Genomic DNA, 26761 nt, shown 5'->3' on the forward strand with positions numbered 1-26761 from the left:
AAAAGCCAGGGGAAAATGTGGTGGGAAAAGCAAAACGTGGTGGGAAAAGCCAGGAGCAAACCTGCTGGGGAGAATCCGTGCTAAGGAATCAAATATTGCTGATTGCATCCGGGCTTGCAAAGCAGCAGCAAAATTCCCTCAGTGGGAGCAATTCCAGGCTCAGCTCCCGACTTCCTTTGGGATTTCCCACCCACCCTCTCCCAGCCAAGCAATCTTTTGGGATTCCCTCCCTCTTCCAAGCTTTCCCTCCCTAAAAACTCTAAGGAATATTTTCCTTGTGTTTCAAGGAATTATTTGGTTTTGCAGGGAATGATTTGGGGTTGCAGGGAATCATTTGGTTTTGCAGGGAGTTATTTGGCTTTCAGAGAATTATTTGGCATTCCAGGGAATCATAAGGTGTGGCAGGGAACCACGTGGCGTTGCAGGGAATAATTTGGTTTTCCAGGGAACCACGTGGCGTTGCAGGGAATAATTTGGTTTTCCAGGGAACCATGTGGCATTGCAGGGAGTTATTTGGCTTTCAGAGAATTAATCATTTGGTGTTGCAGGGGATGATGTGGGGTTGCAGGGGATGATGTGGGGTTGCAGGGACCCTGTGGGCTGCAGGGGGCTCAGGCTCAGGCTCAGGCTCAGGCTCAGGCTCAGGCTCACACTCAGGCTCACACTCAGGCTCAGGCTCAGGCTCAGGCTCACACTCAGGCTCACACTCAGGCTCAGGCTCAGGCTCAGGCTCAGGCTCAGGCTCACACTCAGGCTCACACTCAGGCTCAGGCTCAGGCTCAGGCTCAGGCTGGGCTCAGGCTGGGCTCACACTCAGGCTCAGGCTGGGCTCAGGCTCAGGCTCAGGCTCGGCTCACACTCAGGCTCAGGCTCGGCTCACACTCAGGCTCAGGCTCAGGCTCAGGCTCAGGCTCAGGCTCAGGCTCAGGCTCAGGCTCAGGCTCAGGCTCAGGCCCGGCTCACACTCAGGCTCAGGCTCGGCTCACACTCAGGCTCAGGCTCAGGCTCAGGCCCGGCTCACACTCAGGCTCAGGCTCGGCTCACACTCAGGCTCAGACTCAGGCTCGGCTCACACTCAGGCTCAGACTCAGGCTGGGCTCACACTCAGGCTCAGGCTCAGACTCAGGCTCAGGCTCAGACTCAGGCTCAGGCTCAGGCTCGGCTCACACTCAGGCTCAGGCTCGGCTCACACTCAGGCTCAGACTCAGGCTCGGCTCACACTCAGGCTCAGACTCAGGCTGGGCTCACACTCAGGCTCAGGCTCAGGCTCAGACTCAGGCTCAGGCTCAGGCTCAGGCTCAGGCTCAGGCTCAGGCTCAGGCTCAGGCTGGGCTCAGGCTCAGGCTCTGCTCAGGCTCAGGCTCTGCTCAGGCTCAGGCTCAGGCTGGGCTCAGGCTCGGCTCACACTCAGGCCCGGCTCAGACTCAGGCTCAGGCTCAGGCTGGGCTCACACTCAGGCTCGGCTCACACTCAGGCCCGGCTCACACTCAGGCTCAGGCTCAGGCTCAGGCTCAGGCTCAGGCTCAGGCTCAGGCTCAGGCTCAGGCTCAGGCTCAGGCTCAGGCTCAGGCTGGGCTCACACTCAGGCTCAGGCTCGGCTCACACTCAGGCTCAGGCCCGGCTCACACTCAGGCTGGGCTCACACTCAGGCCCGGCTCACACTCAGGCCCTGCTCACACTCAGGCTCGGGCTCAGCCCCACTCACGCAGGCGGCCGTAGCCGGCGCTCTGCCGCAGCCGCAGGTCCTCGGTGGAGCGGTGGAAGGCGGCGCCGGCGGCCGGAACCCGCCCGGGGCTGCGGGCTGGGAGAGGAGAGAGGGAGAGAGGCGTGAGACGGGGATCCCACGGGAATGTGGGGCAGGATCCCACGGGAATGTGGGGCAGGATCCCACGGGAATGTGGGCAGGATCCCACGGGAATGTGGGGCAGGATCCCACAGGAATGTGGGGCAGGATCCCACGGGAATGTGGGGCAGGGTCCCACGGGAATGTGGGCAGGATCCACGGGAATGTGGGGCAGGGTCCCACGGGAATGTGGGGCAGGATCCACGGGAATGTGGGGCAGGATCCCACGGGAATGTGGGGCAGGATCCCACGGGAATGTGGGGCAGGATCCCACGGGAATGTGGGGCAGGATCCCACGGGAATGTGGGGCAGGGTCCCACGGGAATGTGGGGCAGGATCCACGGGAATGTGGGGCAGGGTCCCACGGGAATGTGGGGCAGGATCCCACGGGAATGTGGGGCAGGATCCCATTGGGAATGTGGGGCAGGATCCCACGGGAATGTGGGGCAGGATCCCACGGGAATGTGGGGCAGGATCCCATGGGAATGTGGGGCAGGATCCCATTGGGAATGTGGGGCAGGATCCCACGGGAATGTGGGGCAGGATCCCACAGGAATGTGGGGCAGGGTCCCACGGGAATGTGGGGCAGGATCCCGTTGGAATGTGGGGCAGGATCCCACGGGAATGTGGGGCAGGATCCCATGGGAATGTGGGGCAGGATCCCACAGGAATGTGGGGCAGGATCCTGTTGGGAATGTGGGGCAGGATCCACGGGAAGGCCGGGCCGCTCCCGGGGCTGCCGCGGCCGATCCCGGCGTGTCCCGTGGCCGTGGCCTCGCGCCGTCCATGTCCCCAACACCTCCTTGGCCCCGCTGACCCTCACCCAAACCCCGGGCAGAATTCCAGATCCTTCCCTGCACCCAAACCCCGGGCAGAATTCCGGATCCTTCCCCATGTCCCAAACCCCGGGCAGAATTCCAGATCCTTCCCTGCACCCAAACCCCGGGCAGAATTCCGGATCCTTCCCCGTGTCCCAAACCCTCGGCAGAATTCCGGGTCCTTCCCCGTGTCCCAGACCCCGGGCAGAATTCCGGATCCTTCCCCGTGTCCCAAACCCCGGGCAGAATTCCGGGTCCTTCCCCGTGTCCCAAACCCTCGGCAGAATTCCAGATCCTTCCCTGCACCCAAACCCCGGGCAGAATTCCAGGTCCTTCCCCGTGTCCCAAACCCCGGGCAGAATTCCGGGTCCTTCCCCGTGTCCCAGACCCCGGGCAGAATTCCAGATCCTTCCCCGTGTCCCAAACCCCAGGCAGAACTCCGGATCCTTCCCCGCACCCAAACCCCGGGCAGAATTCCGGGTCCTTCCCTGTGTCCCAAACCCCGGGCAGAATTCCGGGTCCTTCCCCGTGTCCCAAACCCCGGGCAGAATTCCAGGTCCTTCCCCGTGTCCCAGACCCCGGGCAGAATTTCGGGTCCTGCCCGATGTCCCTCCCCGTGCCGCAGGGCTCACCGGTGCCGGAGGACACGGACTTGCCGATGTCGGCCAGCGAGCGGTGGATCGGCTTCTTGGTCTGGTGGCGGTGCTTGCGCAGGAGGACGTAGCTGAGCTTCTCCCGCAGCTCCGGCTTCAGCAGCCCCTCCTCGATCTGCTTCTCGATGACGTCGTCTGCAACACGTGGCTTTGGTGACCCCAAACCCACCAGAACCTCCCCGAAATGTCCCATCCTTGACCTGCTCCTCAATGTCTGCAACACGCGCCCGTGGTGACCCCAGAACCCACCAGAACCTCCCATCCTCGATCTCCTCCTTGATGTCTGCAACACATGCTCGTGGTGACCCCAAAACCCACCAGAACCTCCCCGAAATGTCCCATCCTTGACCTGCTCCTCAGTGTCTGCAACACACAGCTGTGGTGACCCCAAACCCCACCAGAACTTCCCCAAAATGTCCCATCCTCCATGTGCTCCTTGATGTCTGCAACATGAGACCATGGTGACCCCCAAAACCCACCAAAACCTCCCCGAAATGTCCCATCCTTGACCTGCTCCTCAATGTCTGCAACACGCGGCCGTGGTGACCCCAGAACCCACCAGAACCTCCCCAAAATCTCCCATCCTCAATCTGCTCCTCAGTGTCGGCAACACACGCCCGTGGTGACCCCCAAAACCTCCCCGAAATGTCCCATCCTCGATCTCCTCCTTGATGTCTGCAACATGCAGCTGTGGTGACCCCAAACCCACCAGAACCTCCCCAAAATGTACCATCCTCAATCTGCTCCTCAGTGTCTGCAACACATGGCCTTGGTGACCCCAAAACCCACCAGAACCTCCCCAAAATGTCCCATCCTCAATCTGCTCCTCAATGTCTGCAACGTGAGACCATGGTGACCCCCAAAACCTCCCCAAAATGTCCCAACCTCAATCTGCTCCTTGATGTCTGCAACGTGAGACCATGGTGACCCCCAAAACCCACCAAAACCTCCCCAAAATGTCCCATCCTCCATCTGCTCCTTGGTGTCTGCAACATGAGACCATGGTGACCCCCAAAACCCACCAAAACCTCCCCAAAATGTCCCATCCTCAATCTGCTCCTCAGTTTCGGCAACACGCGCCCATGGTGACCCCCAAAACCTCCCCGAAATGTCCCATCCTCGATCTCCTCCTTGATGTCTACAACACGTGGCCGTGGTGATCCAGTGGTGACCCCCAAAAAAACCTCCCCATGAATTTCCTGCTTCAGCAGTGACCCCCCCCTCCAGATCCCCCCCAAAACCCCAAGGCAACCATCTCTGGAAGCACCTGCTGGCCTCCAGCTCCTCCCTGGCCCACTCCTGGACCCACCCCACCGCTCCGGGAGCTCCTACCGATGATCTGGGGCAGGGAGAACCCGTCGAGGTCCAGGAGCACCGTGCCCGTCTGCAGACACGTGCGCAGCTCGAAGAGGCTGTGCAGCGACAGCGTGGACACGTGCGGCTTGCTCCACCTCTCGCCGCCTTCCTCCACCTTCTCCTCGAACTTGATCCACCTGCAACGGCGGCGGGACGGGGCTGAGGACGCGGGAACGGCGTCTGCTCGTTCCCTGGGAAGGCCTGGATGAATCCATGAAGATGGATTCATCGCGCGGAGTTCCCGCTCGTTGTGCGGCCGGGAAGGGAGGAGATGGTGGAGTCCTTCCCAAAAGTGCTGCTGGAGGGGTTGTGGAGGGGAGGAGAAGCTGCCAGTCCCACCAGGAAACCCAAATCCATGGATTTCCCCATCCTCAAACTGCTCCGGTGGGATTTGGGAATTGTGGAGTGGAGGAGAAGCTGCCAGTCCCACCAGGACACCCAAATCCATGGATTTCTCCATCCCCAAATTGCTCTGGTGGGATTTGGGAACTGTGGAGGGGAGGAGAAGCTCCCAGTCCCACCAGGAAACCCAAATCCATGGATTTCCCCATCTGGAAATTGCTCCAGTGGGATTTGGGAATTGTGGAGGGGAGGAGAAGCTCCCAGCCCCACCAGGAAACCCAAATCCATGGATTTCTCCATCCCCAAATTGCTCCAGTGGGATTTGGGAACTGTGGGTTGGAGGAGAAGCTCCCAGTCCCACCAGGACACCCAAATCCATGGATTTCTCCATCCTCAAACTGCTCTGGTGGGATTTGGGAATTCTGGGGTGGAGGAGAAGCTCCCAGTCCCACCAGGAAACCCAAATCCATGGATTTCCCCATCCTCAAACTGCTCTGGTGGGATTTGGGAAGTGTGGGGTGGAGGAGAAGCTCCCAGTCCCACCAGGAAACCCAAATCCAAATTTTGGGGACATTTTGGGTACACTTTGGGGACATTTTAGGGTATTTTCATTTTAGGAATACTTTGGGGACATTTGAGGGTATTTTGGGATATTTTGGGACATTTGGGGATTTTTGGGGATTTTTCAGGACATTTGGGGATTTTTGGAGGATCTTTCAGGACATTTTGGGGATTCTTGGAGGATCTTCCAGGACATTTGGGGATTTTTGGAGGAATCTTCCAGGACATTTTGAGGATTTTTGGAGGAATCTTCCAGGACATTTTGAGGGATTCTTGGAGGATCTTCCAGGACATTTTGAGGGATTTTTGGAGGAATCTTCCAGGACATTTTGGGGATTTTTGGAGGAATCTTTCAGGACATTTTGAGGGATTCTTAGAGGAATCTTTCAGGACATTTTGGGGATTTTTGGAGGAATCTTCCAGGACATTTTGGGGATTTTTGGAGGAATCTTCCAGGACATTTTGGGGATTTTTGGAGGAATCTTCCAGGACATTTTGGGGATTTTTGGAGGAATCTTTCAGGACATTTTGGGGATTCTTGGAGGAATCTTCCAGGACATTTTGGGGATTCTTGGAGGAATCTTCCAGGACATTTTGGGGATTTTTGGAGGAATCTTTCAGGACATTTTGAGGATTTTTCAGGATCTTTCAGGACATTTTGGGGATTTTTGGAGGAATCTTTCGGGACATTTTGAGGATTTTTGGAGGAATCTTCCAGGACATTTTGGGGATTTTTGGAGGAATCTTCCGGGACATTTTGGGGATTTTTGGAGGAATCTTTCAGGACATTTTGAGGATTTTTGGAGGAATCTTTCAGGACATTTTGAGGATTCTTGGAGGATCTTCCAGGACATTTTGGGGATTTTTGGAGGAATCTTCCAGGACATTTTGAGGATTTTTGGAGGAATCTTTCAGGACATTTTGGGGATATTTTGGGGGATCTTCCAGGACATTTCCAGGATATTTTGGGGGATCTTCCAGGACATTTCCAGGATATTTTGGGGATCTCTCGGGCCGCCCCCAGACCTGGCCGACTCCTTCCACTGCACGTCGTCGCCGTGGCGCTGCAGCGTGTCCATCTCCGTGAAGAGCGTGGGCGTGGGCGCCTCGTCCTCCTCGGCCAGGATGGAGCGGAGCCGCTCCGCCGCCGGGGACACTGCCGGGAGAGGGAGTGCGGAAAACGCCGGGAACGGCCCCGGAGCCCAGAAATGGGATAAAAATGGAGGGAAGTGTGGGGGGAAATGGGGAAATGGGATAAAAACACAGGGAAGTGTTGGGGGGAAAGGGGAAATGGGATAAAAACACAGGGAAATGTGGGGGGAATGGGGAAATGGGATAAAAATGGAGGGAAATGTTGGAGGGAATGGGGAAATGGGATAAAAACACAGGGAAGTGTTGGGGGGAATGGGATAAAAACACAGGGAAATGTTGGGGGGAATGGGATAAAAACACAGGGAAGTGTTGGGGGGAATGGGGAAATGGGATAAAAACACAGGGAAGTGTTGGGGGAAATGGGATAAAAACACAGGGAAGTGTTGGGGGAAATGGGATAAAAACACAGGGAAAAGTTGGGGGAAATGGGATAAAAACACAGGGAAATGTGGGGGGAATGGGATAAAAATGGAGGGAAATGTTGGGGGAATGGGATAAAACACAGGGAAGTGTTGGGGGAAATGGGATAAAAACACAGGGAAATGTGGGGGGAATGGGATAAAAATGGAGGGAAATGTTGGGGGAATGGGATAAAACACAGGGAAGTGTTGGGGGAAATGGGATAAAAACACAGGGAAGTGTTGGGGGAAATGGGATAAAAACACAGGGAAATGTGGGGGGAATGGGATAAAAATGGAGGGAAATGTTGGGGGAATGGGATAAAACACAGGGAAGTGTTGGGGGAAATGGGATAAAAACACAGGGAAGTGTTGGGGGGAATGGGGGAAATGGGATAAAAACACAGGGAAGTGTGGGGGGGAATGGGGGAAATGGGATAAAAACACAGGGAAGTGTTGGGGGAAATGGGATAAAAACACAGGGAAGTGTTGGGGGAATGGGGGAAATGGGATAAAAACACAGGGAAGTGTTGGGGGGATGGGGAAATGGGATAAAAACACAGGGAAATGTTGGGGGAAATGGGATAAAAACACAGGGAAATGTTGGGGGGAATGGGGAAATGGGATAAACACACAGGGAAATGTTGGGGAAAATGGGATAAAAACACAGGGAAATGTTGGGGGAATGGGGAAAATGGGATAAAAACACAGGGAAATGTTGGGGGAATGGGGAAATGGGATAAAAACACAGGGAAAAGTTGGAGGGAATGGGGAAATGGGATAAAAACACAGGGAAAAGTTGGAGGGAATGGGGAAATGGGATAAAAACACAGGGAAGTGTTGGGGAAAATGGGATAAAAACACAGGGAAGTGTTGGGGGAAATGGGGAAATGGGATAAAAACACAGGGAAGTGTTGGGGAAAATGGGATAAAAACACAGGGAAGTGTTGGGGGGAATGGGATAAAAACACAGGGAAGTGTTGGGGGGAATGGGGAAATGGGATAAAAATGGAGGGAAATGTTGGAGGGAATGGGGAAATGGGATAAAAACACAGGGAAGTGTGGGGGGAATGGGATAAAAACACAGGGAAATGTTGGGGGAAATGGGATAAAAACACAGGGAAGTGTTGGGGGGAATGGGGAAATGGGATAAAAACACAGGGAAGTGTTGGGGGAAATGGGATAAAAATGGAGGGAAATGTTGGGGGAAATGGGATAAAAACACAGGGAAGTGTTGGGGGGAATGGGGAAATGGGATAAAAACACAGGGAAGTGTTGGGGGAAATGGGGGAAATGGGATAAAAACACAGGGAAGTGTTGGGGGAAATGGGATAAAAACACAGGGAAATGGAGGAAATGGGATAAAAACACAGGGAAATGTTGGGGGAATGGGGGAATGGGATAAAAACACAGGGAAAAGTTGGGGGGAATGGAGGAATTCCAAATGATCCCATCCTGAGTGATCCCATCCCAAATGATCCCATCCCAAATGATCCCATCCCGAATTCCCTGGGGGAAAAAGAGCCAGAATTCCATGGAAAATCCCCCGGCAACAGCCCCCCAGGGGTTGGGAGCCCAGAAAGTGGGACAAAAACGGAGGGAAGTGTTGGAGGGAATGTGGGAAAATGGGATAAAAACACAGGGAAATGTTGGAGGGAATGGGGCAATTCCAAATGATCCCATCCCAAATGATCCCATCCCAAATTCCCTGGGGGAAAAAGAGACGGAATCCCACGGAAAATCCCCAGGGAACAGCCCCCAGGGGAGGTTGGGAGCCCAAAAAATGGGATAAAAATGGAAGGAAATGTTGGAGGGAATGGGGAAATTCCAAATAATCCCATCCTGAATTCCCTGGGGGAAAAAGAGCTGGAATTCCTGCAGGGAAAATTCCATTTTTTTTTCCTGGGAAGGGGCAGCATTTCCGAAGCAATCTGGGAAAGGTTTTGGGATCACGGCGCCCTCCAAGGCTTTTCCATCCCAGCACATTCCCAGTGCCCACGGGAGGGTGAAGAACTCCCAGGAAAATAAAAAAAAAGTTGGATTTGTTCTTAACCCTCTCCATCCTCGGGGCTTTTTCCGGCAGAATTTCCCAGTTTTGGTGGATTTGGGGAGAAACCCAAGCCCTGAAATCCATGGAAATGGGGGGTTTGGAATGAAATCCTCTATTTCCCGATTCAGCAGGAACGATCCAGCCTTGGAAAATGTGAATTTTTGGGGAAAACCCTCCTTTTTCTCCAAGCTGGGAATAACGAAGTGGGGTCATGCAGCACTTAAAAAATCAGGGAATGAAAGTGCCGTGGATAAATGAGGGAAAAATGGGAATTCTGCGTCGGGCTGAGCCTCCTAAAGCTCTTAAGCCCAGAGCCTGAGGTCCGGCCCTGCTGCCATTCCCATAAATCCCTTTCTCTGGTTATTAAATATTCCCGGGAATTCTGGGGCTGGGCTCCGTGCCCGGAGGGTTTCAGGCTCCCTAAGCCTGGGGTTGTTCTCGGAAAAGGGATGAAAGGGGTGAAATTCTGGTCAGCCCCCCCCCACCAAACCCAAAATTCCCAAAAAAAAAATAAATTTAATGAGCTAAACCACACCCCCCCCAAAAAAAAAAAAAATAAAATAAAAAAAATCGGGATTTTGCTGGAAATCCGTGTCCTGGGTGAGGCCTCGGGTGGGAAAAATGGGATTTGGAATTCCTGGCCTCCGTTTTGGGGTTGCTGCTCCCGGCTCTGCTCAAATTCCCCAAAAAATGGATCCTTCCCTCCTCTCCCTCCCCAGGGCCTCGTTTCGGGGTCTCGGGGCCCCAAAATCCCGGAGGAAATCTGGTACAGAAAAAGCTTTTTAAGCTTTTTGTCCTTATCCTGCCAGAATTTCGGGAATAAATCCAACTTGCAGCTCCCGGCTTGAGCCTCCCTCCCTCCCCGAGCTGTTGGGCCGGGCGGCCAAAATTCCTGGGATTTGTTCACCTGGAGGATTTGACGGCCGGGAGGGCTCAGCTCTCCCAGCTTTGGCGTTTTGGGATTCCTGGGAATTCCACCCCAATCCCGGCAAGCAGCAGGTGTTTGCTGGGGAAGGGGGGAAGTGACACAAATCCCCAAAAATCACCCCAAAATCAGCTCCGCCAGGGGCACCCACATCTCCCGGAGCCGGGTTTTGGGATGGGCAAACTCTGGGAGTGGATTCCCAGGGAATATTCGGGATCATTTCCAGGGGAGCAGGACGGGAATGGTTTGAATCCCCTCCCATCCCAACGCCGAATCCTCGTCCTGGGATGCTTTTCCAACCCGAAATTCCCAAAGAATTGGGAGAAAATTGGGAGATGAGGGCCGGGACTGAGCCTGGCCCAAAGCCCGGCCTCGTCCAGGGCTCCTCCACTGCTTTTCCCTGGATTTTTGTGTGGATTCTCCACTGCTTTTCCCTGGATTCTCCACTGCTTTTCCCTGGATTTTCCGCTGCTTTTCCCTGGATTTTTGTGTGGATTCTCCACTGCTTTTCCCTGGATTCTCCACAGCTTTTCCCTGGATTTTCCTGTGGATTCTCCACTGCTTTTCCCTGGATTCTCCACAGCTTTTCCCTGGATTTTCCGCTGCTTTTCCCTGGATTTTTGTGTGGATTCTCCACTGCTTTTCCCTGGATTTTCCTCTGGGTTCTCCACAGCTTTCCCCTGGATTCTCCACAGCTTTTCCCTGGATTTTCCTGTGGATTCTCCACTGCTTTTCCCTGGATTTTCTGCTGCTTTTCCCTGGATTTTTGTGTGGATTCTCCACAGCTTTTCCCTGGATTCTCCACAGCTTTTCCCTGGATTTCCCTGTGGGTTCTTCACAGATTTCCCTTTTTCTCCAAGTTGGGAATAACAAAGTTGGGTAAATGCAGCACTTAAAAAATCAGGGAAATAAATTCTCCACAGCTTTTCCCTGGATTTCCCCCTGGATTCTCCACTGCTTTTCCCTGGATTTTCCTATGGATTCTCCACTGCTTTTCCCTGGATTTTCCTGTGGATTCTCCAAAGCTTTTCCCCGGATTTTCCTATGGATTCTCCACAGCTTTTCTCTGGATTTTTGTGTGGATTCTCCACTGCTTTTCCCTGGATTTTCCTATGGATTCTCCACTGATTTTCCCTGGATTTTCCTGTGGATTCTCCACAGCTTTTCTCTGGATTTTCCTGTGGATTCTCCACAGCTTTTCCCTGGATTTTCCTATGGATTCTCCACTGCTTTTCCCTGGATTTTCCTGTGGATTCTCCACTGCTTTTCCCTGGATTTTCCTGCCTCACACGAGTCCCCACCTCCGCCCATCCCATGGGATGAATTTCTCCAAATCCCCCAGCTCTGGGATATTTCTGACCCTTCCAAAAACCGACTTTTCCACCCAGGAGCAGCAGGAACCGGGAGCTCCCCGCTGATTTTCGGGATCTCGGCCGCTCCTGGACACCCCAAAGTCGTTTTTCCGTGGGAAAAACAGGAAAAAAAAGGGATTTTCCCCCTCCCAGCATGGTGCTGGGGGGGGAAAACAAAAAAACCCCCCAATCCTACCTGGAGCTGTTTCCATTTCTTCCCCCCTTGAGCCCCACAGGCGGCGGGGCCGGAATTCCTCTCTGCTTTATGCGCTCGCTGCCCTCGGCGGCTTAGGGAGCAGATTAGCGCCGCTCGACCCACGACGGGACGTCACCGGCCCGCGGGATGGGTCCAGGAGAGAGCGGGACGCGCTGAAAGGCCGGGAAAATCCCGGGAAAAACACGGGAAAACATGGAAAAAATCACGGGAAAAACACGGGAAAAATCCCGGAAAAATCACGGGAAAAACACGGGAAAAACACGGGAAAACATGGAAAAAATCACGGGAAAAACACGGGAAAATCACGGAAAAAATCCCGGAAAAAACGGAAAAATCCTGGAAAAAAACTGAAAAAATCCCGGAAAAATCACGGGAAAAACACGGAAAAATCCTGGAAAAAACACGGAAAAACACGGAAAAAATCCCGGAAAAAACACGGGAAAAACATGGAAAAAATCCCGGAAAAAATCCGGAAAAAATCTCGGAAAAAAACGGAAAAAATCCCGGAAAAAACACGGAAAAAACACGGAAAAAATCCTGGAAAAAACACGGAAAAACACGGAAAAAATCCCGGAAAAAACACGGGAAAAACATGGAAAAAATCCCGGAAAAATCCCGGAAAAAACCCCGGAAAAAACACGGGAAAAACACGGAAAAAATCCCGGAAAAAATCCGGAAAAAATCTCGGAAAAAACCGGAAAAAATCCCGGAAAAAACACGGAAAAAACACGGAAAAAATCCTGGAAAAATCCCGGAAAAAACGGAAAAAATCCCACAAAAAATCCTGCAAAAATCCCGCAAAAAACCCGGAAAAAACATGGAAAAAATCCCGCAAAAATCCCAGAAAAAATCCTGCAAAAATCCCGGAAAAAAGCCCACAAAAATCCCGGAAAAAATCCTGCAAAAATCCCGGAAAAAATCCCGGAAAAAAAAACGGAAAAATCCTGGAAAAAAGCCCAGAAAAATCCCGGAAAAAAATCCTGCAAAAATCCCGGAAAAAATCCCACAAAAATCCCGGAAAAATCCCGCAAAAAACCCGGAAAAAATCCCGGAAAAAACCCGGTAAAAATCCTGCAAAAATCCCGGAAAAAATCCCGCAAAAATCTCACAGAAAATCCTGCAAAAATCCTGCAAAAATCCCACAAAAAAATCCCACAGAAATCTCACAGAAAATCCTGCAATAATCCCACAAAAGTCCTGCCAAAATCCCACAAAAATCCTGCCAAAACCCCACAAAAAAAAGGGGAAAAGGAGGGAAAATAAGGAGGGAAAGGAGGAAATGAGGAAATGAGGGAAAGGAGGAAATGAGGAAATGAGGAAAGGAGGGAAATGAGGAAATGAGGAAATGAGGAAAGGAGGGAAATGAGGAAATGAGGAAATGAGGAAAGGAGGAAAGGAGGAAATGAGGAAATAAGGAAATGAGGAAATGAGGGAAAGGAGGAAAGGAGGAAATGAGGAAATGAGGGAAGGGACGCGGCCCCGCTCCCGCCGGGGCACAAGGAGCTGCCAGCCCAGGGAATAAAAAACTCTTCCCTGTAAAAAATCCCGGAAAAGTCCGGCTCTCGACCCCGAGGCAAATTTCCAGCAAATCCGGCCCATGGAAGGGCTCCTTGTGAAACCTTAATCCTCCCTAAGGAGATTTCCCCAGGGAGCCAAAATCCTGGCGGGAACACGGCGGGATTCCGCAATCCCGGCGGGAAAACTCCATCCCAATCCCACTGCAATGGGAAAACTCCATCCCAATCCCATCCCAATGGGAAAACTCCATCCCAATCCCATCCCAACGGGAAAACTCCATCCCAATCCCATCCCAATGGGAAAACTCCATCCCAATCCCATCCCGGCGGGAAAACTTCATCCCGATCCCATCCCAATGGGAAAACTCCATCCCAATCCCATCCCGGCGGGAAAACTCCATCCCAATCCCATCCCAATGGGAAAACTCCATCCCAATCCCACTGCAATGGGAAAACTCCATCCCAATCCCATCCCAATGGGAAAATTCCATCCCAATCCCATCCCAACGGGAAAACTCCATCCCAATCCCATCCCAATGGGAAAACTCCATCCCAATCCCATCCCAATGGGAAAATTCCATCCCAATCCCACTGCAATGGGAAAACTCCATCCCAATCCCATCCCAATGGGAAAACTCCATCCCAATCCCACTGCAACGGGAAAACTCCATCCCAATCCCATCCCAACAGGAAAATTCCATCCCAATCCCATCCCAATGGGAAAACTCCATCCCAATCCCATCCCAACGGGAAAACTCCATCCCAATCCCATCCCAATGGGAAAACTCCATCCCAATCCCATCCCAATGGGAAAATTCCATCCCAATCCCACTGCAACGGGAAAACTCCATCCCAATCCCATCCCAACGGGAAAACTCCATCCCAATCCCATCCCAATGGGAAAACTCCATCCCAATCCCATCCCAACGGGAAAATTCCATCCCAATCCCATCCCAATGGGAAAAACCCATCAGGAACAAGGTGTGAAGTCTGAAAGTTTTCTGGATCCCCAATTCCAGCAGGAAATCTCCACCCAAATCCCATTTCTGCTGGAAAAACCCATCAGGAACACGCTGTGAAGGTTGTGGGAACCCAATCCCAGCAGGAAAACCTCTCCAAATTCCATTTCAATGGGAAAAACATCCGGAAAAAATGGGAAGAAGGTGTGATGTCCAAAAAGCCATTGGGAACATGATATGAAGGTTCTGGGAACCCAATCCCAGGAGGAAATTCCCTCCAAATCCCATTTCAATGGGAAAAACCCATCTGGAACACGGTGTGAAAGTTCTGGGAACCCAATCCCAGCAGGAAATTCCCTCCAAATCCCATTTCAATGGGAAAATCATGGGAACAAGGAGTGAAAACCCATTTGGAACACGCTGTGAAGGTTGTGGGGACTCAATCCCAGCAGGAAATTCCCTCCAAATTCCATTTCAATGGGAAAAACATCCGGAAAAAATGGGAAGAAGGTGTGATGTCCAAAAAGCCATTGGGAACATGATGTGAAGGTTGTGGGGACCCAATCCCAGCAGGAAATTCCCTCCAAATTCCATTTCAATGGGAAAAACATGGGAAGAAGGAGTGAAAACCCATCAGGAACACGGTGTGAAAGTTCTGGGAACCCAAATCCCAGGAGGAAATTCCCTCCAAATTCCATTTCAGTGGGAAAATCATGGGAACAAGGAGTGAGAACCCATCAGGAACACGCTGTGGAGGTTGTGGGACCCAATCCCAGCAGGAAATCCCGACCCCCGCGTGCACCCGGGCTGATCCCGCCCCGAGCCCGGAACCCCTCGGGGATTTTGGGGGGATTTGGGGGGTATTTTGGGGGTATTTTGGTGTATTTTGGGGGATTTGGGGGTATTTGGGGTTTTGGGGGGTATTTTGGGGGTATTTTGATGTATTTTGGGTATTTTGGGTGTATTTTGGGGGTATTTTGGGTATTTTGGGTATTTTGGGTATTTTGGGTGTATTTTGGGTGTATTTTGGGTGTATTTTGGTGTATTTTGGTGTATTTTGGGTGTATTTGGGGTATTTTGGGTGTATTTTGGGTGTATTTTGGGTGTATTTTGGTGTATTTTGGGGGTATTTTGGGTGTATTTGGGGTATTTTGGGGTATTTTGGGGGTATTTTGGTGTATATTTTGGGTATTTTGGGGGTATTTTGGGTGTATTTTGGGGTATTTTGGGTGTATTTTGGGTATTTGGGGTATTTTGGGCACTCACTGCTCCTGCTGCCGTGCTCGGTGCCGCTCCCGGGCCAGCCCCGGCGCTCGGCGCCGTCCCAGGGCTGGCGGCGCTCCCGGCTGGAGCCCGGCGAGCGGCGCCGGCGCCGGCGGAACCCGCGCGCCACCGGCAGCCCGATGGAGATGGAGTGGTAGTCTGGGAACGGGAGAGGAAGGGTTAAAAAAATCCAGGGTTTTGGGGGGGGGGTGGGGAAGGCAGGGGAAATTCATTTTCCAGGGAGAAAAATTCCTGCGGGAAGTTATCTGGGTGAAGGGATAATTGGAATGAAAAGTTTTTAAAAAATCTCCTCCAGGTCATTCCCAGATTTCCCTCACCTTCCTCATCCTCCATCCCGGGATTTCCCTCACCTTCCTCCTCCTCCATCCCGGGATTTCCCTCACCTTCCTCATCCTCCATCCCGGGATTTCCCTCACCTTCCTCATCCTCCATCCCGGGATTTCCCTCACCTTCCTCATCCTCCATCCCGGGATTTCCCTCACCTTCCTCATCCTCACTCCCGGGATTTCCCTCACCTTCCTCCTCCTCCATCCCGGGATTTCCCTCACCTTCCTCCTCCTCGATCCCGGGATTTCCCTCACCTTCCTCCTCCTCTATCCCGGGATTTCCCTCACCTTCCTCCTCCTCGATCCCGGGATTTCCCTCACCTTCCTCCTCCTCCATCCCGGGATTTCCCTCACCTTCCTCATCCTCACTCCCGGGATTTCCCTCACCTTCCTCCTCCTCCATCCCAGGATTTCCCTCACCTTCCTCATCCTCCATTCCCAGATTTCCCTCACCTTCCTCCTCCTCCATCCCGGGATTTCCCTCACCTTCCTCATCCTCCATCCCAGGATTTCCCTCACCTTCCTCATCCTCCATTCCCAGATTTCCCTCACCTTCCTCATCCTCCATTCCCAGATTTCCCTCACCTTCCTCCTCCTCCATCCCGGGATTTCCCTCACCTTCCTCCTCCTCCATCCCGGGATTTCCCTCACCTTCCTCCTCCTCCATTCCCAGATTTCCCTCACCTTCCTCCTCCTCCATCCCGGGATTTCCCTCACCTTCCTCCTCCTCCATCCCGGGATTTCCCTCACCTTCCTCCTCCTCCATCCCGGGATTTCCCTCACCTTCCTCCTCCTCAGTCCCAGGATTTCCCTCACCTTCCTCATCCTCCATTCCCAGATTTCCCTCACCTTCCTCATCCTCCATTCCCAGATTTCCCTCACCTTCCTCCTCCTCACTCCCGGGATTTCCCTCACCTTCCTCCTCCTCCATTCCCAGATTTCCCTCACCTTCCTCCTCCTCCATTCCCAGATTTCCCTCACCTTCCTCATCCTCCATTCCCAGATTTCCCTCACCTTCCTCATCCTCCATTCCCAGATTTCCCTCACCTTCCTCCTCCTCCATCCCGGGATTTCCCTCACCTTCCTCCTCCTCACTCCCGGGATTTCCCTCACCTTCCTCCTCCTCCATCCCGGGATTTCCCTCACCTTCCTCCTCCTCCATCCCGGGATTTCCCTCACCTTCCTCCTCCTCCATCCCGGGATTTCCCTCACCTTCCTCCTCCTCCATCCCGGGATTTCCCTCACCTTCCTCCTCCTCCATTCCCAGATTTCCCTCACCTTCCTCATCCTCGATCCCGGGATTTCCCTCACCTTCCTCCTCCTCACTCCCGGGATTTCCCTCACCTTCCTCCTCCTCCATTCCCAGATTTCCCTCACCTTCCTCCTCCTCCATTCCCAGATTTCCCTCACCTTCCTCATCCTCCATTCCCAGATTTCCCTCACCTTCCTCCTCCTCCATTCCCAGATTTCCCTCACCTTCCTCATCCTCCATTCCCAGATTTCCCTCACCTTCCTCATCCTCCATTCCCAGATTTCCCTCACCTTCCTCATCCTCACTCCCGGGATTTCCCTCACCTTCCTCCTCCTCCATTCCCAGATTTCCCTCACCTTCCTCCTCCTCCATTCCCAGATTTCCCTCACCTTCCTCCTCCTCCATCCCGGGATTTCCCTCACCTTCCTCATCCTCCATTCCCAGATTTCCCTCACCTTCCTCCTCCTCCATCCCGGGATTTCCCTCACCTTCCTCATCCTCCATCCCGGGATTTCCCTCACCTTCCTCATCCTCCATCCCGGGATTTCCCTCACCTTCCTCCTCCTCCATCCCGGGATTTCCCTCACCTTCCTCATCCTCAGTCCCAGATTTCCCTCACCTTCCTCATCCTCAGTCCCAGATTTCCCTCACCTTCCTCATCCTCAGTCCCAGATTTCCCTCACCTTCCTCCTCCTCCATCCCGGGATTTCCCTCACCTTCCTCCTCCTCCATCCCGGGATTTCCCTCACCTTCCTCATCCTCAGTCCCAGATTTCCCTCACCTTCCTCATCCTCAGTCCCAGATTTCCCTCACCTTCCTCCTCCTCCATCCCGGGATTTCCCTCACCTTCCTCCTCCTCCATCCCGGGATTTCCCTCACCTTCCTCCTCCTCCATCCCGGGATTTCCCTCACCTTCCTCCTCCTCCATCCCGGGATTTCCCTCACCTTCCTCATCCTCCATTCCCAGATTTCCCTCACCTTCCTCATCCTCGATCCCGGGATTTCCCTCACCTTCCTCATCCTCAGTCCCAGATTTCCCTCACCTTCCTCCTCCTCCATCCCGGGATTTCCCTCACCTTCCTCCTCCTCCATCCCGGGATTTCCCTCACCTTCCTCATCCTCAGTCCCAGATTTCCCTCACCTTCCTCCTCCTCCATCCCGGGATTTCCCTCACCTTCCTCCTCCTCCATCCCGGGATTTCCCTCACCTTCCTCCTCCTCCATCCCAGGATTTCCCTCACCTTCCTCATCCTCGATCCCGGGATTTCCCTCACCTTCCTCATCCTCGATCCCGGGATTTCCCTCACCTTCCTCCTCCTCCATCCCGGGATTTCCCTCACCTTCCTCATCCTCGATCCCGGGATTTCCCTCACCTTCCTCATCCTCCATTCCCAGATTTCCCTCACCTTCCTCATCCTCCATCCCGGGATTTCCCTCACCTTCCTCCTCCTCCATCCCGGGATTTCCCTCACCTTCCTCATCCTCACTCCCGGGATTTCCCTCACCTTCCTCCTCCTCCATTCCCAGATTTCCCTCACCTTCCTCATCCTCCATTCCCAGATTTCCCTCACCTTCCTCCTCCTCCATCCCGGGATTTCCCTCACCTTCCTCCTCCTCAGTCCCGGGATTTCCCTCACCTTCCTCATCCTCACTCCCGGGATTTCCCTCACCTTCCTCATCCTCCATTCCCAGATTTCCCTCACCTTCCTCATCCTCCATTCCCAGATTTCCCTCACCTTCCTCATCCTCCATTCCCAGATTTCCCTCACCTTCCTCATCCTCCATTCCCAGATTTCCCTCACCTTCCTCATCCTCGAATCTCCTCCGGCGCTCGCTCAGCCCATCCTCATCCTCCAGCATGGTCCGGCTGCTCAGAGGAGCTGTGGAAGGATTGGGAACGGAATTTTATGGGATCTGGGAATTTGGGGGATCTGGGATTTGAGTGGGATGTGGGATTATACGGGATTTGGGATTTTACGGGATCTGGGATTTTTATGGGGTCTGGGATTTGAGTGGGATCTGGGCTTTTTATGGGATCTTGGAATCTCCAGGAATTCCGGGGTGACCCCGCACATCCCAAAGGGATTTTCCCCATCCCTGATCCCACATTTCCCTGGAATTTCCCGGAATTCCAGAGGTTATTCCACATTATTCCAGAGTGACCCCACACATCCCAACGGGATTTCCCAGCCCAGATTTTCCTCTCCCCATTCCCGATCCCACATTTCCCTTCCCGGGTTGATCCCGGTGGGATGTGCCAGGCTCGCTGCTGCTGAGTTAATTAACGATCCCCTAATTAGCCGAGCTCCAGCGATGCCTTTCACACTCGGCTGCCCCGGCTCTTTCCATTCCCGGCCGGTCGATGTTTCCAAAGTCACTCGGAGGGCGATCCCAGCGGCATTCCCGCATTTTCCAGAAAAACCCAAACCCGGCCAAAACCCCAAAATCCAGCTGGAAAACCCCAAAATCCAGCCAGAAAACCCCAAAATCCAACCGGAAAACCCCAAAATCCAGCCGGAAACCCCAAAATCCAGCCGGAAACCCCAAAATCCAGCCGGAAAACCCCAAAATCCAGCCAGAAAACCCCAAATCCAGCCGGAAAACCCCAAAATTCAGCCCAAAAACCCCAAAATCCAGCCGGAAAACCCCAAAATCCAGCCCAAAAACCCCAAAATCCAGCCCAAAACCCCAAAATCCAGCCAGAAAACCCCAAATCCAGCCAGAAAACCCCAAAATCCAGCCGGAAAACCCCAAAATCCAGCCCAAAAACCCCAAAATCCAGCCGGAAACCCCCAAAATCCAGCCGGAAACCCCAAAATCCAGCCAGAAAACCCCAAATCCAGCCAGAAAACCCCAAAATCCAGCCGGAAAACCCCAAAATCCAGCCCAAAACCCCAAAATCCAGCCAGAAAACCCCAAAATCCAGCCCAAAACCCCAAATCCAGCCCAAAAACCCCAAAATCCAGCCGGAAAACCCCAAATCCAGCCGGAAAACCCCAAATCCAGCCGGAAAACCCCAAAATCCAGCCCAAAAACCCCAAAATCCAGCCGGAAAACCCCAAAATCCAGCCGGAAAACCCCAAAATCCAGGCAGAAAACCCCAAAATCCAGCCGGAAAACCCCAAAATCCAGCCGGAAACCCCAAAATCCAGCCAGAAAACCCCAAATCCAGCCGGAAAACCCCAAAATTCAGCCCAAAAACCCCAAAATCCAGCCCAAAAACCCCAAAATCCAGCCGGAAAACCCCAAAATCCAGCCCAAAAACCCCAAAATCCGGCCCAAAACCCCAAAATCCAGCCAGAAAACCCCAAAATCCAGCCCAAAACCCCCAAAATCCAGCCCAAAAACCCCAAAATCCAGCCAGAAAACCCCAAAATTCAGCCGGAAAACCCCAAAATCCAGCCAGAAAACCCAAAAATCCAGCCAGAAAACCCCAAAATCCAGCCCAAAAACCCCAAAATCCAGCCCAAAAACCCCAAAATCCAGCCGGAAAACCCCAAAATCCAGCCCAAAACCCCAAAATCCAGCCCAAAACCCCAAAATCCAGCCGGAAAACCCCAAAATCCAGCCGGAAACCCCGAAATCCAGCCCAAAAACCCCAAAATCCAGCCGGAAAACCCCAAAATCCAGCCGGAAAACCCCAAAATCCAGCCAGAAAACCCCAAAATCCACGGGAAACAGGAACAGCTGGAGCCACTGGGGCTGCAGGGCGGGAATTCCTGATCCCTTTTCCTCGGGAAAATCCGCTTTGTCCTAGTCCAGATTAAATCCAGGTTATCCCAAATTAAATCCAGGTTATCCCAGTCCAAATTGAAGACAGATAATTTCTGTCCAAATTAAATCCAGGTTATCCCAAATTAAATCCAGTTTATCCCAACCCAAATTAAATCCAGGTTATCCCAAATTAAATCCAGGTTATCCCAGTCCAAATTGAATCCAGGTAATCTCTGTCCAAATTAAATCCAGGTTTTCCAAGCCCAGCTCAAATCCAGTTTATCCCAACCCAAATTAAATCCAGGTTATCCCAAATTAAATCCAGGTTATCCCAATCCAAATTGAATCCAGGTTATCCCAGCCCAAATGAAATACAGTTTATCCCTGTCAGTTTAAATTCAGTTTATCCCAAATTAAATCCAGTTTCTCCCAGCCCAGCTCCCGTCCCATCCTGGCTGAGATTTGAATTTCCAAGATTGGGATTTTTTTCCATCAATCCGACGCTTTTGGCAGGAATTGATTTCGTTTAGGGCCGAACAAATTCAGGGTTTTTCCTCCGGAGGGGAATTTAGGGTTTTTCTCCTGGCTGTTTTAGGGATAACTTGGCTTCCCAAAAACATTCCGGGGCGAACCCTGAGGATTTCAGGAAGCGGGAAAAGCAGGAAAAGACCCCCCAGGAATATTTTGACTCCGAAAACGCCCTTTGAAAAGATGAACCCCAGGAAATCCCGGCAGGTCGGCGTTGCCAGGGATGGATCGGGCTACAAACCCTTCCAGCTGGGACAACGCCGGGATTTTTTGGGAATCTGGAGGAGCTGGGAAGCACAGAGCACCCCGGGGTGAAGGCAGGCTTTGTTAGGCACGGCCTAAATGGGAGCTCCGATCGATCCCGGGCTCCCACAAGCTGGGGGTTTTCCCACAGGGAGCTTTTCCCCCCTAAATCCCGAAAAACGGAGCAGGAATTGGAGCTGGAAAAGCGAGCGGGATTCCACGGGAGGAGGGCAGGGAGAGCAAAGCCCGGGAAGGAGGTTCCCCCTTCCCGACTCACCTGGGGCTCCCCAGAAGCGGATTTGGGATCGGGAGCGGGTCGGGAGCAGCGGGATCGCCGGAGCCGCTCTTCCCAAGAGCCCGGCGATCCCAGAGGCCGGCGCCGATCCCGTGGGATCGATCGGGATCCATCGAGCGCGGAGGATCACGGGGGGAGGGAGGGCAGCCCACGGAACCGGCCCCAGCAGGGACGGGAATTCCAGGACCTGGAAAATGCAGCCCGGAGCCGCGGGGCTCGGGGGATTGCTGTCCCTGCGGATTTCGGGTCGGGAATTTGGGATTCGGGAAGGGAAAGCCAGGTCTGGGTCTGGGGAATGGCAGGGGGTTCCTGCATTGGGGTGATCCCGAATCCAGAACTGGGGTGATCCCAAATCCAGAACTGGGATGATCCCAAATCCAGAACTGGGGTGATCCCAAATCCCCTCATTGGGATGATCCCAAATCCAGAACTGGGATGATTCCAAATCCAGAACTGGGGTGATCCCGAATCCAGAACTGGGATGATTCCAAATCCAGAACTGGGGTGATCCCGAATCCAGAACTGGGATGATTCCAAATCCAGAACTGGGGTGATTCCAAATCCAGAACTGGGATGATCCCAAATCCAGAACTGGGGTGATCCCGAATCCCCTCATTGGGATGATCCCAAATCCAGAACTGGGATGATCCCAAATCCCCTCACTGGGATGATCCCAAATCCAGAACTGGGATGATCCCAAATCCAGAACTGGGATGATCCCAAATCCAGAACTGGGATGATCCTGAATCCAGAACTGGGGTGATCCCAAATCCAGAACTGGGGTGATCCCGAATCCAGAACTGGGATGATCCCAAATCCAGAACTGGGGTGATCCCAAATCCAGAACTGGGGTGATTCCAAATCCAGAACTGGGGTGATCCCAAATCCAGAACTGGGGTGATCCCGAATCCAGAACTGGGGTGATCCCGAATCCAGAACTGGGGTGATCCCGAATCCAGAACTGGGGTGATTCCAAATCCAGAACTGGGGTGATCCCAAATCCCCTCATTGGGATGATCCCAAATCCCCTCACTGGGATGATCCTGAATCCAGAACTGGGGTGATCCCAAATCCAGAACTGGGGTGATCCCGAATCCAGAACTGGGATGATCCCAAATCCAGAACTGGGGTGATCCCGAATCCAGAACTGGGATGATCCCAAATCCAGAACTGGGGTGATCCCAAATCCAGAACTGGGGTGATCCCAAATCCAGAACTGGGGTGATCCCGAATCCAGAACTGGGGTGATCCCGAATCCAGAACTGGGGTGATTCCAAATCCAGAACTGGGGTGATCCCAAATCCCCTCATTGGGGTGATCCCAAATCCCCTCACTGGGATGATCCCGAATCCAGAACTGGGATGATCCCAAATCCAGAACTGGGATGATCCCAAATCCAGAACTGGGGTGATCCCAAATCCAGAATTGGGATTATCTCGAATCCAGAACTGGGATGGATCCCAAATCCCCTCATTGGGATGATCCCAAACCCCGCAGTCAGGATCACAAATCCCAGAGAAAATGGGGAATAAAAGCATTGAAGATCCCAAATCCCAGAGAAAACAGGGAATAAAAGGGAATAAAAGCATTGAAGATCCCAAATTCTAGAGAAAATGGAGAATAAAAGGGAATAAAAGCATTGAAGATCCCAAATCCCAGAGAAAACAGGGAATAAAAGGGAATAAAAGCCTTGAGAATCCCAAATCCCAGAGAAAACAGGGAATAAAAGGGAATAAAAGCATTGAAGATCCCAAATCCCAGAGAAAACAGGGAATAAAAGCCTTGAAGGTCCCAAATCCCAGAGAAAACAGGGAATAAAAGGGAATAAAAGCATTGAAGGTCCCAAATCCCAGAGAAAACAGGGAATAAAAGGGAATAAAAGCATTGAAGGTCCCAAATCCCAGAGAAAATGGAGAATAAAAGGGAATAAAATCAGTCATGATCCCAAATCCCAGAGAAAACAGGGAATAAAAGGGAATAAATGACCAAAGCCGATCCCGTTCCCAAAGCCCCGGGGCCGGTTTTTATGGATGTTTCCAATATTGGATTTTATGGCACCGCCGGGCTCGGGAGGCGCCGCTGCAGGAAAACGGGAACGAACCGGGCGAGGAGAAAGGAAAAAGCGGAATTTTCTCTCGGATGGAGATCCGGGAATCGCTGCCGTTGGAATTTAGGGAAGCGCCGCTGCTTCCTGCTGGAATTCCACCCTTCCCGGGTTTTTTGCTGCGGGGTTTGAGCGCCCGGGGTGGGGAAATCCAGGGAAAAGCCGCTCCCGTGGCGGGTAAATAAATCCCGGGGGTTTCGCACGGGGAGGATCCAGAAAATTCCGGTGGGAATTCATGGAATGGGACAGTGCCGAAGGCCGCTCCCGGCCCGCAGCGTTCCGTGCTTCCTCCAAAGCCGACTCCTGCCTCCCACGGAGAATCCCAAGGCTCAGCTCGATCCCAAATGTGATCCCTTGGGATCACATTCCCACTGGGAACGGCCCCAAATCCTCCCGGGAAGCGAAGGGAAAGGGCTCGGGAATGAAGGAAAAGCCTCAGAGTTCCCTTTCCGCCCCATTTCCCAATGGAAAAAGGGCCTGGAATTCCAGGGAGGTTTTTGGAGCCGTGCCCGACTCCAAATTCCTTGGAAAAAAATCCCTTTTCCATGGAAATGCGGGAATATTCCCCAGTTCTGGGCGGATCCTGCTCACATTGGGAATGCCGAAGCATTCCCAGTTTTCCCAGAGTTAACAAAGCCCAAAGTCTTGGGGTTGTTTTTTTCCCTTTCCTTCCTTTTTGTTTTGGTTTTCCATTCCCTAAACTGGGATTTCCGGAGAGCTCCGATGGAAAAATCCCGTCCGTTCCCTCCTCCCGCTCCGGCAGCCGCGGCGGAGACTGGAGAAGGAACAAATCCCAAATCAATCTTCCAAGGAAACCTTCCCCCGGCACCGGGAACGTTTTCCATCCCTGTCACCGGCAGATGACGGCCGGAGGAAAAATTCCACGTTTTTCACGGAATGGAGTCGTCCATCTCCGGGATTGACGCTCCGGGGGGAACGGCCGCCCCCGCGCAGAGATGGATGGGACAGAGGGAAAATAATTCTGGAATGGATGGATGGGAGAGAAAATAATCCTGGGATGGATGGATGGGAGAGAAGGAAAATAATCCTGAGATGGATGGATGGATGGGAGAGAGGGAAAATAATCCTGGGATGGATGGATGGATGGGAGAGAGGGAAAATAATTCTGGGATGGATGGGAGAGAAAATAATCCTGGGATGGATGGGAGAGAGGGAAAATAATCCTGGGATGGATGGATGGATGGGAGAGAGGGAAAATAATTCTGGGATGGATGGGAGAGAGGGAAAATAATTCTGGGATGGATGGGACAGAGGGAAAATAATTCTGGGATGGATGGGAGAGAAGGAAAATAATCCTGGGATGGATGGGAGAGAGGGAAAAATAATTCTGGGATGGAAGGGAGAGAGGGAAAATAATTCTGGGATGGATGGGAGAGAGGGAAAAATAATCCTGGGATGGATGGATGGATGGGAGAGAGGGAAAATAATCCTGGGATGGATGGGAGAGAGGGAAAATAATTCTGGGATGGATGGGAGAGAAGGAAAATAATTCTGGGATGGATGGATGGGACAGAGGGAAAAATAATCCTGGGATGGATGGGAGAGAAAATAATCCTGGGATGGATGGGACAGAGGGAAAATAATTCTGGGATGGATGGGAGAGAGGGAAAATAATTCTGGGATGGATGGGAGAGAGGGAAAATAATTCTGGGATGGATGGGACAGAGGGAAAAATAATCCTGGGATGGATGGGACAGAGGGAAAATAATCCTGGGATGGATGGGAGAGAGGGAAAATAATTCTGGGATGGATGGGAGAGAGGGAAAATAATTCTGGGATGGATGGGACAGAGGGAAAAATAATCCTGGGATGGATGGGAGAGAGGGAAAAATAATTCTGGGATGGATGGGAGAGAGGGAAAATAATCCTGGGATGGATGGATGGATGGGAGAGAGGGAAAATAATTCTGGGATGGATGGGAGAGAAGGAAAATAATCCTGGGATGGATGGATGGATGGGAGAGAGGGAAAAATAATCCTGGGATGGATGGGAGAGAAAATAATCCTGGGATGGATGGATGGATGGATGGGACAGAGGGAAAATAATCCTGGGATGGATGGGAGAGAGGGAAAAATAATCCTGGGATGGATGGGACAGAAAATAATCCTGGGATGGAAGGGAGAGAGGGAAAATAATCCTGGGATGGACGGATGATGGATGATGGATGGATGATGGATGGATGATGGATGGATGGATGATGGATGGATGGATGATGGATGGATGGATGATGGATGGATGATGGATGGATGGATGATGGATGGATGATGGATGGATGATGGATGGATGGATGATGGATGGATGGATGATGGATGGATGGATGATGGATGGATGGATGATGGATGGATGGATGATGGATGGATGATGGATGGATGATGGATGGATGGATGGGGGATGGATGGATGATGGATGGATGGATGATGGATGGATGATGGATGGATGGATGGATGGATGATGGATGGATGGATGATGGATGGATGGATGATGGATGGATGGATGATGGATGGATGGATGATGGATGGATGGATGATGGATGGATGATGGACGGATGGATGATGGATGGATGGATGGATGGATGATGGATGGATGATGGATGGATGGATGGATGGATGATGGATGGATGATGGATGGATGGATGGATGGATGGATGGATGATGGATGGATGATGGATGGATGATGGATGGATGGATGATGGATGGATGGATGATGGATGGATGATGGACGGATGGATGGATGGATGGGAGCCCTCGGCAGGGACCGCCAGGATCCGCTCGTTTTCCTGGATGCGGAATTTTCTGCTTCCTGGGGATGGGAAAAATCCCGGATTTGAAGGGAAAAACCAGGGATTGGAGATG

At 52.4% G+C, this 26761-nt stretch overlaps 1 protein-coding gene across 3 annotated transcripts in view; it reads right to left on the bottom strand.

The window, feature by feature from the left end:
- SLC4A5 (solute carrier family 4 member 5) overlaps positions 1–26761 on the bottom strand; it is a 68475-nt gene that overhangs the window by 33505 nt on the left and 8209 nt on the right. For all 3 annotated transcript variants that reach the window (XM_085559319.1, XM_085559322.1, XM_085559321.1), the window contains exons 3-9: positions 21767–21971; positions 18807–18884; positions 15410–15565; positions 6600–6729; positions 4647–4807; positions 3294–3449; positions 1706–1801 (exon numbers count right to left, since the gene is read on the bottom strand). In XM_085559319.1, the coding sequence (XP_085415445.1) occupies positions 1706–1801; positions 3294–3449; positions 4647–4807; positions 6600–6729; positions 15410–15565; positions 18807–18884; positions 21767–21971 (982 nt within the window). The remainder of the gene's footprint in view (positions 1–1705; positions 1802–3293; positions 3450–4646; positions 4808–6599; positions 6730–15409; positions 15566–18806; positions 18885–21766; positions 21972–26761) is intronic.

The sequence above is a fragment of the Lonchura striata genome, chromosome 22 (assembly GCF_050655825.1).
Source record: "Lonchura striata isolate lonStrDom1 chromosome 22, ASM5065582v1, whole genome shotgun sequence".
NCBI classification, from domain to species: Eukaryota; Metazoa; Chordata; class Aves; order Passeriformes; family Estrildidae; genus Lonchura; species Lonchura striata.